Raw genomic sequence first — 14,480 nt, 5'->3', positions numbered from 1 at the left:
ATTGCTTGTCACCCAGGCCATTCTGTCCTCAAGGCTTGCTTTAAGATTAGAGAACTTAACATTTACATGTACAAACTGAGATCAATATGATCATTGAATTTAAACTAGCCTAATGCATTTCCTTTGGTAAAATTAATTATTCCTGTGTCTAACAGATGTGGTGGTCAGATTTTCCAAAGGATCACACAGTAAAATTAGAGATAATTTCTAACTGTATAAATGAAAGGACCCCCATTACTGATAGGCGTTTTTTTTTTTTTTTAAATCTTAGCAATGACTAGAAAGTTTAATAGATATCAACAAAGATCATGAATCTAGAACTGGCATATAAAGAATTAGTTAAGTCCCTTGGACTTTAAACTTTGATATGTGGTTGGTAGATGAAGACATGTTGTTTACATCCTATAGATAAGGGATGTTTAAGGATATGATTTACATAAGAAGCCTTGTTGAAATCAGGTCTACAGGTAGATGAAGCAGAATTTAATTCAGGGAGGATTATTCAGGATCAAAAGTTTGGTTATATTTCAGACTTTAGTGCTGTTTTCAGGGTTTGAAGGTAAATCTGTAACAATTACTTGCAGGAGGTCATAAATTTTGTCTGGAATGTTTAGAGTTCTATCAGTAGAGAAGGTCATGGATCCAGCATGTCTTTGTACTTCTGTGTGTATTCTAGGCTGCTATGGGGTGGATCCAGCTAGTGTGAAGGAGGACTGGAAATGTGCTCGTTGCAAAGCTGGTGCAATGACTGAGGTCAGTGACCTTTATTATAATGATTGTCATGGCCTTAAAAGTAAAGCCATATAACAAACTGGGCAAAAGTGTGGTCTGTAATGCTGAACGACATTTACAAAATTTCCTCAAATTGTTCTTTGTTCAGAACTGCTGTTTGTGTCCTCTGAGAGGTGGAGCCCTGCAGAAAGCCAATAACAGCAAGTAAGTTGGTCCAGTGTGTGTAGCAGTTTAGATGCCATGCCCTGATAAAGGCGTTCTGGTGTAAAACTGCATAAATGTTTAGTAAAATCTCAAAACCGTGAACGTGTCCAAGAATGTATCCTTAAAGTTAAAACCAGATCCTTATAAAGGTTACAGAGTCATGTAGCTATTAAGAGAGCTTTTACACTGTCCATTGTTGACTTTCTTCAGAGCGAAGTAGGGCATGACACCCTCTCTCTAGATGTGTGGAAGAATGTTATGCACTGATTTAGGGCTCCTACATGCTTTTACAGTACCTATAAGAAAGTACCCACCCCCTTGGATGTATTACCCTTCTATTGACTTTATAAATCAATTATGGTCAAAATAATTGGGCTTTTTGACCAGAAAAATAGAGAATAAACTCTTACATGTCAAAATGGAAACAGATTTCTACAAAGTAATCACAGTAATGTTAATTAAAACATGTAAGGTAAAATGAGTTGCTGCATAAAATGTTCACCTCCTTTTAAGTGGCTGACCTAATAAAACAAAGGCCCAACCAAATGTTACTGGTAGCATGAATTAGTGAACTGTGGATCACCTGAATGCAGTTAAGTGTCTCAAGTGATTGTAGTATAAAGAAACGTGTATCTGGAAGGTCCAATCACTGGTTAATCAGTATTCCTGGCTACCATTACAAATGAAGACAAAAGAACACAGGTTATTGAAAAGTGTAAGTTGCAGGATTGATAAAAAAAATCCAAGGCACCAAACTAATATCCCCCAGAGTTCATTTAAATCCGTCATCAAGAAATGAAAGGAATATGGCACATGTTTAAATCTGCCTAGATCAGGCCATCCTAACAAAAAGAGGGATTGTGCAAGAAGGAGACCAATGAGAGAAGCCACCCAGACACCTATGTTACCAGCTTGACCACCTGAGAATGTTTGCCTGGGTTCTTCACCAGTCAAAGCTTTATGGGAGGGTGACAAAGAGAAAGCCACTGTTGAAAAAAAACTCTGATTACATCTGGACTAGAGATCACCAAAAGGTATGTGGGAGACTCCATGGTCAAGTAGGAGAAAGTTCTTTGGTTTTATGAGACCAAAATGGAGCTTTTTGGCCATCAGGCAAGACGCTATGTTTAGTAGACACCAAACAATGCACCTCACCACAAACCCACCATCCCCACTGAAGCACTGTGGTGGCAGCATCATGCTGTGGGGATGCTTCACACAACCTCAGAGTTTCTGAGGTTTTCAAACTTGAAAGTGCATTAATAAAATAACCCATATTAAAAGTTAACTTTGCTAAATTCAGAAGAAAATCCCCTTATAGTGGTAAAATCTGTGAAATATACCTTTTAATGTTTGACTTTATGTCAGGTTAGCTTTAGATGGTCTTTATTTTATAGGTTTTCAAGCAGTAAAGAGGTTTCTCTAATGTGATTTTTGTTTTATAGGAAAGTACTCATTTTAAAATAAACATAGGAAAAACAACAAATTCAATCTAACTAGAATTTAAGCTTTATAAAAGAAATACCTATCTTTTATTATTTATCCATAATCTTAGATTTCTAACTGCATTTCTACCTGAAATTGTTCCATAAATTTGTCCAGAATGAGTGTTGTTCACACCTCAGCACACCTGCTAAAATACTTTATGATTAATGTCAGTTTATGGTTTATTGATTGATTGTTTATTGGTTGTGTTAGAAATACAGCGTTTACAAGTGAGTTATAAAGTAAGGAAAACACAGGCAGAGAGTGTCAATTATGTGTATATGAGGGTGCTATGCCATTTGAAAACAGTGTTTACATGTGTGTGTTGCAGGTGGGTCCATGTACTGTGTGCTTTGGCTGTGCTGGAGGCACGCTTTGTCAACATCAGTGAAAGAAGTCCTGTGGATTTAAGTGCTATCCCTTTGCAGAGGTTTAAACTGGTGGGTTTAAAAAAGGCCAAATCATATTTCTCTAGCAGCAGTATTCCATTTAAGTAAATTCAGTGTCTCTTTTAAAAAGAAATTATGTTTATCTCACATATTCCCTGAATATTTGATACTGTATGTGTACTCTCCACTCCATTCTAGAGATAATTTCTGATAAACCTTGCTCTGCATTGGCAGAGAAGATTTAGCACATTTTTCATGGGTGCAACCCACATACTCAGCTTTGCTGCTCATCCCACAAATGCATATTCCTTACAAATGTGGCACCATCTAAAAGGAAAATAAACAGGCCTTGTAGTGGTTTAAGATTTATTGCCAAGAAGTAACATTGTAATAGCCATTGTAACAGCAAAGAAATAATCTACCAAACACAAATTTCTTAATATTTGTGCCAAGTTTCGAAAGGGGCTTGGAGGAAAAAAGGTTAGGAACCACTGCACGGTAGTATGTTGTTAGCATGCTAAAGACAACACATTATAAAGTTAGGTGACTCTCAGAGGGGCAGACTGAGTCAACACAGCAGTTTTGGTGCATTTGTGTGTTTTTATAGAATGGTCTGAAATGTATTTAGTCATAAAATATGAAAACCATCCCACTTCAACCAAGTATCAGAAGAGTTTGAAAAACTTAATTGATCCTTTTAAAAATAGTTCATAATTCAATTCTTATATTTTTAGATAGTTAATAGTGTGAAAATATAAAGAACTATCACAGATAGTTTACACTGATGTTGTTTAAATGAGGCTCCAAGCACCACTTTGTTCTTTACTGTAGCTATATAATAGCATACCTTTAGTTCCTTAAGTTCCTGACCAGGACCACCTACTGTGGTCCTGGTCAGGAACTAAAGTGAGGAAAACTGGAAATTAAAGAAACATCCAATCATCTGTAAAGTGAAATCTTAAAAGCTATTAGAATTCACAGGATGTGACGTTATAAAGTGTTGTTCTCACCTTTAGTAAGTGTTTTTAACTGTGCAGTTTCCTGAACCCTGCCTGTGTTTGCATCTTCGACAGAAATGTTACTTCTGTAAGAAGAGGATAAAGAAAGCATCAGGCTGCTGTGTGCAGTGCTCTCATGGCCGCTGTCCAACCGCCTACCATCCCACGTGTGCCCAGGCTGCCAGAGTACTCATGCAGCCAGATGAATGGCCCTTTGTGGTCCATGTTACCTGCTGTAGACACAAAGGCCCCATTCAGATTGAAGTAAGGATACTTAGGATCTGTTGGCTCCAAATAACCGATGCACCACACACATTTTCACCACCTGTACAGTTTAGAACATTTTTCTCCAACTGAAATATCACAGTATATAGATGCTGATTTTCGTTTTCACTAATAAAAAATGTGTTTGAAATCTCTCCTGACAGCGCAATAAAGCAGCCATGCACGAATTAACCGTAGGACAGAAGGTGATATGCAAGCACAAGAATGGTCGCTACTACCAGTGTGATGTGGTGCAGCTGTCTAAAGAGACGTTCTACGAGGTCAACTTTGACGATGGTTCCTTCAGCGACAATCTCTTCCCTGAAGACATCGTGGTACTGACAATTTATCACACTTTTGACAATAATAGAGAACACAGGTAGATCTCATACTACCTCATATTTTGGAGTCTTATCTGTTATCTACAATAACAGATTGTGCATTTGCATTTACCAGCCCAAGCAGTGTTGCTTACTGCTTGATCCCACTTGTTTTTTCATTCTTATACATCTTCTTTTAAGGGCTCAAACGCCATCTGAGGGCCCTATTGAAACAGAGTTTGCTTTTTTAAACTATTTTTTGGCACCAAAACGTCATTTCATGTTTTGGCATTTTTACACTCTGGGCCCAAAAATAATAAATGTGTAAAAGGTAACGTGTTTTTGCATGCTTTTAATTATGTAGGTCTAAAGAAGAGAGCAGCCAGGTTCATTGGGAGAGTGGTCTAAATTAAATGAGGAAGTATTTTCCTGCTATTTAAGGGGTATATTATTCAGGTCAAAGGTCATCATCTACATTTTTATATGGGCCGGACTTTCAAATAAACTAGAACAAAGAGACATTTTGGTCTATTTAACATATTTTTAAAAATATCTTTAGTTTCTTTTAACTGTATGCAATTTTTACGCTCTAAAAATGAGATCAGTCCATGTACCGTAGCCAGCAACAAGGGGCAATCAAGATATTTTGCTTGTTATTTCTGGGGCTGTTGTTCTGCTAATGTGCTGTGCCCTGATTGGAGAAAAAAACATGAAAGATTTGGGTCTTTAGTTTTGATTCTCAGAGGAACTCACCTAAATTTGAAAGAAAACCACAGTTATAATTAAGAATGAATTGATAAGTATGTGTTTATCATACATCGTGTTTGCCAATAATGGCTGACAGGCAGGTTTCTGTAAAATGGATCAAATTTTAAACCAATCTGGGCATTTTTTTCAATCTCAATTTTTTTGACGGGTTTATATAGCTGTGGGGATTAAAAAGAAAGATGCCTGATAAACATCCACATATTTTTCCCCTGAATATTTCTGAATTTGATAATGATCTGGGGGCCAGATTGGAAGATGTGGGAAGCCTGATGTGGCCCTTGGGCCACCAGTTGAATATCACTGATTTAAATAATAAGACGTGCATACATAGGCGGTCAGCAACATATTTTTACACTGCTTTTTGGACTTGCAGAAATGCACACCACTCTAGCTTCACAGTAAAATATCACCACATTTTTTTCATTGTCCAATTTATGGAGATGTTGATGGGATGTGGGATAATTGGATGGCGAGTTCCCCTTCTCCTAAAGTGATTTGAGTCCTTTCAACATTGTGAAGCTGTTCTGGTGATACAGAGGGAGGATGTGCTTACTGCTTCACACCTTAGATATGCTTGCTTTGGCAGAGCTGGACTAGGAAGAGAATTTGGCCCTGGCATTTTTTTGCTGGTCCCTTAAAGCTGGTCAATTATGACATAACTATACACCATCCTTGTTTCCTTTCCTTTCGTAGGTGTACCAAATTATATTCACAAACCATAGCGTAGAAATAGAGTGTTCACTCTGTTGTAGTAAGATTATATAAATATACATATAAGTGCATATAATGCCCATTCTCCTTTCTGTTGCTATGCTTGAAACTTTTTTCTGTAAATTCATTAGCTATCATCTGTGAAACTCCATGTTTCCTTTTTACAGTATGCATTTGATAAAAAAAGAGCAGAGAAACGAACGGCATAATCGTGTTACTCCGCAGTCCTCATGATATTTCTATGATTAGTGCTGTATGATCTTTTTCATCTGCTCTTTGTTAGAGCCGGGACTGCAGTCAGCTCGGACCACCACCACAGGGTGAAGTGGTTCAGGTGAGATGGACAGACGGCCTGGTGTATGGAGCCAAATTTGTGGCAACTCATGCAGTTCACATGTACCTGGTAAGAATTCTTTTTATTTGGTGGTCTTAATGGAGTGTTTGAAAAATATAAACAAGTCCGTGTCTAGAGTTAAAGTACTGATCAGCTGTAATTTTTAGTTTATGAATTGTAATTTGCATGGGTTTGATGTAGGTGGAATTTGAGGATGGTTCCCAGCTAACTGCTAAGAGAGATGATGTTTACACTCTGGATGAGGAACTCCCCAAAAGAGTCAAATCTCGACTGGTAAGAGCAACTAACTAACTAACACATGAACTACAATTCTACTAACCTGAAATGCTAGATAGAACGTTTCATAAAGACAGTATATTGCATGGATATATTTAACATTCATCTGGGAAAGCTCCCATACAAAGCCTTTGAAAGGGGAAGGACTTTTCATAAAAAAACTTTGAAGGTGATTGGATGAATGCTCTGTCTGTCACATTCACAACAAGCCAGTAAGAGCCACAAGACAAAATTTGGTAGTGGACATGTGCAGCTCCAGTGCTAATCTGACCTATACAGGCTAGTGCTGCTTGTCGGTGGCTAAATTCATGCCAAAGCCTATCGGAAGACATGCAAAAAACATCTCCTCTGTTAAGAGAAGCCTGCAGTGTGGCTCTTTGCTCTAGTTTTAATAAGGAGATGTCGTTGAGGTCTGATTAAATTGCCACCTATTACAGCTACATTTAAAGGGATACTTCAACATTTTGGCAAATTCGCCCATTGCCATAATTCCTATAGTCTTAGTGATAGGTTTGTTTCCTTTAGTTGTCGGTGCAAGCTATTTCTAGATCTGGGGGGACCGTTAAACCAGCTGCACCGTTAACACTATCTTAGCAGACGGAATTTTTGCTTTCCCTCATCAAACTTATCAAATACACAATCCAACAACTCCAAAACACTCTCGTGGACAAATTGTGACCTGTACATTCACCACGCTATGAAACGAACATATTACTAAGACTGCAGGAATTATGGCAAGGGGCGAATTTGCCAAAATGTTGAAGTGTCCCTTTAAGCTAATCGCTACCCTGGCAGCAGCCATTGTATACACCAGCCTATACTACAATTAAACCCTACCTGTAATGTTCACAAACTGATGCAGGCTGGCAGAAGAGCGAGAAACGTCTTCTCCATCATGAAAAGCCTTCAGTGCCTGCTGCTCTTTGATCTGTATTCCATAAAAAATGTGGTCTGGTTCCGATAAAACTGCTGCTACACTATAGCTACATCCAAGCTTGTTGCTGCACCAGTGGCAGCCATTGTTATCGGCTTACCGTACAACTTAACCCCGCCCATTGCTCCTGCCTTGTTCTCCTCAAACGACACTGGGAGCTGCACAGACGTTCTAGATTTGACCTTTGCAAGATGGATTTGCCTGATGGCAGACATGGAGTCAGGCAAATCCATCTGCTTTGCAAGGTTGTAATTCCACAACATACTGTATGTAGAAAATCAGATTTAATTCTAAACAGAGAAGTGAGAATGTTGTCATACATTCTTGTGTTTGTCTCTACAGTCGAAAGCCTCAGACATGAGATTTGATGGGATCTTTGAGGAGGAAAAGATCATCAAAGAGTCAAAGAGACAGAGAGTGATCAACTCACGCTACAGAGGGGACTACATAGAGCCTGTGATTTACAGAGCAATCATGGAGTAACCCTTGCCCTCTGACCCACACACCGCCAGCACTGACTGATGGACTACTGGACTGGAATAAATTAAATTCTAGGAAGCAGCTTTCCATAGAGAAAGCTAGAGGACTACCTTCAGGGACCCACTTTTGACTTTTCTTTCTGTCCTTTTTTGGTACATCTGAGTTGTCTGTCCTTGTTAAAGAGAACTGTGTGGATTAAATGTATACAAAGTTATATAATTTTTCAAAAGGGCTCAAAATAGAGAATTAGAATCTGCACCCTCAAGTAGCATCCTGATGTTTAACTAGCATACTGGCAGTAAGGCGCCTTGGAAAACAGTTAGGTTTCGATGGACTTCAAAAATATTTATTTTAAGTAGGATTATCATTCATGGTTGGCCTTATTTAAAATACATTTCCCCATCCTATTTCCATCCTCAGATGGCTGTCAACATCAGTCTGGTTCTGCTCAAGGTTCCTGCCGAGAAAGGCTGGCCACACAATACACAACTTTAAACCCAATTTACGAACATTTACTGCAATTATAATGCATGCCAGGACAGCCTGTGGCAAAAGGACAGCAAACCATGGATATCAGTAGTCATCCATGTTTATTTTTACTAGTGATGCACGACAATTATCAACACCGATGAATTATCAGCCGATATTGCAAATATTTTATAGCATTTCATTATTCTGATAACAAAATATTATCAGATAAAATCCACAGATAATTAAGGCATTTGTTGAATTGTACATGATCTGTCATTAAGACCCAGACAAGATGAAGCCTCTGCTGCACTGAGACCACAGCGTACACTAAACATACCTTTACCAGTCTTACCTATGCTCTACTTGACTAGTGTGGAAGTTTTTCAGTGTTTCAGAGGAGGATAATCTGATTGTGTTAGTAAAACATGTACCACAACAATCCCAAAGATTGTTTTTCAGAGAGCAAAAAGGCAAATCTATTAATGAGAAAATCAGTCTCTCGGTCTCCCAGTCTGCTGCTACTTTAAGATGTGATCTGCCTGGTCTGTTTGATGCGGTTTCAGTCTGATCAACAACATCAGTAACATCAGTTTAACCTCGACAACAACAACATTTTTAATTAATGTCTAATTCTATATTTTTCCCTCCCTTTTTTAACTTACATTATTACATATCTTGACTAAGTTCTGACTAAAAATAACAGCTGTCCACTAAACCTCTCAGTATGTTAAGTATGACTGTGTGTTATCATTTACCTAGATGTGTTAAATCTCCAAACAAATAAGCAACAGGATTTTAGTTCCAAAATTTTTATCTGAGGAATGCACTGTTTGTTTTATTTTTACATGTTTTTAATAGGGAAACATTTCTGATTTGCCCTATGTCGCCTGAATTTTTGTTTAGTTGATTGAAATGTCAGAACAGTGCACCACTAAAGTATGTGGTTTCATAGTTTATTATACACTTGGTTTTTCAGAAATGTTCTAGTTAGAGGTCACATATTATGCAAAATACACTTTTCCTGGCTTTTCTAACAAAAATATGTGCCACTGGCGTGTCCACAATCCCCTCAAGAATCAGAAAAATCCATTCCTTCTTCCCCTCTCTTTTGCCACCTTTCAGAAAATATATGCTGAAACAAGCCATTCTCAGATTTTCCCCTCATGATGTCATGTGGGGAGTTAGCCCCGCCCCCAGCTTTGGTTGGCCCTCCTCGCTTGGAAGAAAGCCCCACCCTACTCTCCTGATCCTCCTCTCAGCTGAGGATCAGGAGACACATACATTAAGCCACATCATTGTCTGAGAGGGGCGTGGTCAGGGGCGGAGTCAGACAGCTCATTAGAATTTAAAGCCACAGACAGAGAAACAGCTCGTTCTGAGCAGGGCTGAAACAGACATACAAAAATCCAATACTGGAGTGAAACAAACTTCACAGGCATGTTTTGGGGACCTCTGAGACAAATATAAACTTGACTTAAAGGGTAACCTTATTTTTAAAGGCAACTATTGGTTATTTGCCATCGGAACAAGGAAGTTATCAGTTCAAAGAAATACTTGTCCTGCATCACTAGTTTTTATTCTAAAGTCACGTTTGATCATGCGAGATTCTGTGAAATCCTGTGTTTGAGGAGTCGTCACTCTGAGGTCGTCGGCAGGTGTGTGCTCACCAGTGTTTTGACAGTCAGGCTGAGTCGTCCAGTGTGTGCCCTCACATGATTACAACATGAACAATCATTTGAAACTGTCCTTATGTCTGTACTCTCCCATGTTTAAAAAATCATTTAAGGTCTAGTATGTGTGGCCAGCCTAAAGGGAAGGTTTTCCTCGCCCTGTCACAATGCTAAATACCGGTAGTGCTGAACTCATGGTGATTAATGCTGGGTCTTTATAATAATATATTGATATAAAGATTGATTAATTTATACATTCATATTTAGAATTGTAAATGACTTAATTGTTTCTTTATATTACTGGATTATTTCTAAAATAATTCCCATTTGGAAATTATTTGTTTCACTCCTGTTCCATCCATATTCTTATCTAATTACTTGTAAAAACAGATTGTTACTTTAATCATACATCTGTCAATAACCCTCCCAAACAATACTTTCATTGTTTTTTCTTAACATATCAGAATGAATAAATAATGCTCTGGATTTCCCTGTGCTAGTATTGATTTGCTTAGGTTGGACTAGGGCCCGTTAAACAAACACAAGGTGGACAGGAAATGTCTTTGAACCCATTAATTTCATTGACAACTTTTCAACAGAACTCTAGTCTTTCCATTCTTGGTATTCTGGTCTAATATTGCATCTGTACTTTGCATCATAATCAGAGACAAGCAAATTCCTCACAAATGCCACATAGAAAAAAATCCTGAAAAAATGCTGAAATGTAGTTATGCAAGGATCTTAGTAGCCATCAGCTCAGTTTACTTGTTAAGTTCAAGTTTCGCTTAGCAAACCACTCAAAATAGATAAACACTTTTTAACAGGGCTGTAACATGACAACATAGAGCCACTGCATTTTCATTCCATTAGCATTGCATCAGTTGGAAATCAGAAATAATCATCACTAGTATTTATCAAAGCAATACATTGATGTGAAGTTTTTATGATTTAGCTGCTTGCCTGTGGCAGCCATGATAAACCAATAGGAAATGAGCTGTTATTTTTGTCATTCACATTAATGAAGTAATCCAGAAATGTAATTGGAATAAAACAGGCACTGAGGAATGATCTTTTCAAAAAGAAAGATAATAATATTTCTGACAATTCTTGTGATGATGTGTGATTTTAAAGATTTTTATGAAGAAACTGCAAATTGATTTAAAAAGATTATATGTGTAAAAATATTTCTTAAAGTGTGAGGGGGGAAAAAGATCCTAGCAAACTGTAACTGATCTTTAACTGAAATGTTGAGCTGAATTTCTGTACTCTCAGTACAGCTTTTACATAACTGTCTCTTTTTTAACCAGCCTATTCTTGTACTTTTATAGTGATTTTTGCATTAATGGCATGAGCCTTCATTCACTCAGATGCTGAAGTGGACGTGCATTTTCTATCCTTTTTTTTTTACCGTGTGCACTTGTAGATTTATATCATTTTTTTAAATGACCTTTAGGTCTTTTCATTCTTTCCTCACTTGAAGTGTGAACAGATTTCAAATGTTGATCTTTGTACATTTGTTGAGAAAATGTATTGTTTATTTTAAGGTCTCTTATGGAGTGGGCTTGCTCTCCTTCAAGCCAGCTCATCATAATGCACCTGTCAACAGTTAAACCTGGCTTATGATGTCAATAACTGCCTGTATGTTTGTCGTTACAAGAATGTAGAGAAGGGAACATTTTTTTTTAGTTTGTGGGAGTAAAGAGGTCCTCCTAAGTGAGTCAGTGGAGAAAGGTTTTATGTAAGCAATTTTCAGTTGTAAAAAAATGTGTACATTTTGAGGTAGGGTTTTATATCCTGATGTATTTAACTGTTTAGAAAAACACATGATTTTTACTGAAGCCCCTTTAATCTGTATGTTAAAGTATAAAATTTATCCTGTTGTCCTGTTGGAAAAACTCGCGCCTTGTGTCATCATCCTGAAAAATCGAAACTCAGCTTCCAGCTAACTATCATTCAAGATTTTTTTTTCCATGCATTTCATGTTTGTTTCAGTAAAGAAATTTGTCTCAGTGCTGTTTGTGCCTTCTTTATACATAAAATGAAAACAACCTGATGCTGTGGATCCTTCAAGTCTGAAATGTACGGCCATAAAAGTCTTATTTATACTAGAGAGAGGTCTTAAATTATTATTGGCTCTGTGACTGAGATGTGTCTTTAGACATGTCAGTAGACATTAAATTTCTACATGGCAAATAATTCACTAGTAGGTGAGGTAGAGTAATACAAAACCAGCAGACCCAACAGTCATGACATGCATGCTGCTGATTCTGTCTAAATGAATCATTAATAATACCAGTGTGGAGATCAATAAGTGAGGTCATTCATCCTGTGAATAAACAGGTCCCTTATTTAAAGGTCACATTATACAAAATACACCATTTCAGGCTTTTCTAACAAAAATATGTGCCCCTGATCTGTCCACAGTCCCCCCAAGAATCAGACCCTCTCCACCTTTCAGAAAATGTGTTGCTGAAACAAGCTGTTCTCAGATTTTCCCCTCATGATGTTGTGGGGAGTTAGCCCCATCCCCAGGTTCGGTTGGCCCTCCCTACTTGGGAAAAGGTTACAAGCAAAAACAGCAACCAAAACCAGAAAGATGTTGAACTAACAGGAAAGCTACCACTGGAATGGATCGCAGTATTAATTTTGGCAGCTTTTTTAATTTTAGTTTTAGTCTTTAAATGAAATGCATTTAAGGTTTAGTCCCGTTTCAGTCATTTCTACCCTTTTTAGTTTTAATCTAGTTTCAGTCGACGCAAACTCAGAACATCTAGTCTAGTTTTAGTCCATATAAAGTCCTCACATTTTAGTCGTTACTTTTAGTCCAAGCATTTATTTTCTTGCCTAAATTTGGTGCCAAATCATGGTAGTGTGTTCTCTGCACCCTGCCAAACCAGGGTCCCTGCTTTCTACAGCTGAGAGGCAGAAGAGATACAGATGCATTGCATTTTGACAGATTTACCCACAGTGGAGAAATATCACAGATTTTGAATGTCTGACCAAAACTAAATTACATTTTAGTCTTTTTGACAAAATCTAAACTCAGTTTTTGTCAGTTTTAGTCATCACAGGTCTATTTTTGTTGGTTTTAGTCTAGTTTTTGTCATGGAAAAAAAGGCTGTCGACAAATAGTTTTAGTCTGCGAAATTAACACTGATGGATCGAAGAAGAGCCTAAATGGCAAAGACTCAGCCCATGATCAGCTCCAGGATGATCACAAAAGGTCCAGATTGTTCTCTTTTGGTTTAGGGGCCACAGACAGTTGGTCAGATGACCCCCAAACACTGAATTCAAGCCACAGTGCACTGTGAAGCATCTTCAAATAGGAATGTTTCTCATAGTGTACTGTAAGTGCATGAACAGTTGGCAATAATTACATTCAGAGTTTCTATCACAACTACGCCCCCTTCTGTCTTCACTCTGCATTACACCCCGCATCCAGTTCACCAAGAAACACAACGCAGAGCTTTGTGGAGAGGCGCCCCACATACAGCAGACTCTCAGAGCCCTTTGGGTTATAAGAACATTAACAGGCTTTATAGTTAGGCCTGGCTTAGACTTGGACCAGCTCTAAGTTCAATGTTTATTTTAGGGTGATTCTGGATATTTGACACATGAAAAGAACAAGACTTCTCAGGTCCAGCAATGTGCAATAAAAGACAATTTAAGTTTCTACAACCCATACAAATAAAATAAAAACAGGATTAAATCTGTTTAAAAACTATCTTAAAGTTAAGTTTTGGATAGTTGTGCTGCTATAGGCTTAGAGTGCCAAGAGAGCTGGCACTAAGATGGCTGGCTTAACCCTCAGATACCCTAAAAAAAGATTGTTATACAGCCTCTTTGTGTCCAAAAATGGACACCATACTTGAAAAGCAGTAAAAATATTATACATGAATATTTTCCCACTTTGTATTAACTTTCCCATCAACATGAGACCTAATGAAATATACATTTTGATTAATTTTAAGGAATTTAACCCTTAAAATGCCAATTTAAGAGCAAAATGCCTTTTTTAATTTGGAAAAAAAGAACAAAAAATGAGATCATTTTCATAAACTAAATGCAAATTGGAATTCCTTGAAAGGGGTTATCATAGCCTTGGATATGTCAGTGATGAGTAGCAACATTGACATTATGCATTATTTTTTCACACTGTAAGATTTTAAGGAAATTGTGACACTCGTGTCACTCAAACCCGTCATGTCCAAAAATGGACACCATACTTAAAACAGTAAAACCCAAAAAATTATAAAGTAATAATAATAATTTGCTGTAATTTTCTCAGCAACATGAGAAAAATAACATTTCTGATTAATTTTCAGGAATTTCTTTTGAGTCAATATGTCAGTAAACCTGTGCTACTTTATTACACTTGTCCAGGAAAAGAAAAAAAGGTTTGTTCAAAAGAATATGAATGCAA

At 37.5% G+C, this 14,480-nt stretch overlaps 1 protein-coding gene across 2 annotated transcripts in view; it reads left to right on the top strand.

Annotated features, from left to right (window-relative positions):
* LOC121512130 (lysine-specific demethylase 4A-like) overlaps positions 1 to 9,482 on the top strand; it is a 29,994-nt gene extending 20,512 nt beyond the window's left edge. For both annotated transcript variants that reach the window (XM_041791215.1, XM_041791214.1), the window contains exons 15-22: positions 677 to 753; positions 881 to 936; positions 2,753 to 2,861; positions 3,884 to 4,072; positions 4,237 to 4,407; positions 6,155 to 6,274; positions 6,407 to 6,499; positions 7,779 to 9,482. In XM_041791215.1, the coding sequence (XP_041647149.1) occupies positions 677 to 753; positions 881 to 936; positions 2,753 to 2,861; positions 3,884 to 4,072; positions 4,237 to 4,407; positions 6,155 to 6,274; positions 6,407 to 6,499; positions 7,779 to 7,919 (956 nt within the window). In that variant the 3' untranslated portion in view covers positions 7,920 to 9,482. The remainder of the gene's footprint in view (positions 1 to 676; positions 754 to 880; positions 937 to 2,752; positions 2,862 to 3,883; positions 4,073 to 4,236; positions 4,408 to 6,154; positions 6,275 to 6,406; positions 6,500 to 7,778) is intronic.
* Positions 9,483 to 14,480: the final 4,998 nt, after the last annotated feature.

Source organism: Cheilinus undulatus, linkage group 7 (genome assembly GCF_018320785.1).
Source record: "Cheilinus undulatus linkage group 7, ASM1832078v1, whole genome shotgun sequence".
Taxonomy (NCBI): Eukaryota; Metazoa; Chordata; class Actinopteri; order Labriformes; family Labridae; genus Cheilinus; species Cheilinus undulatus.
This window is presented reverse-complemented; position numbering and strand designations above follow the sequence as displayed.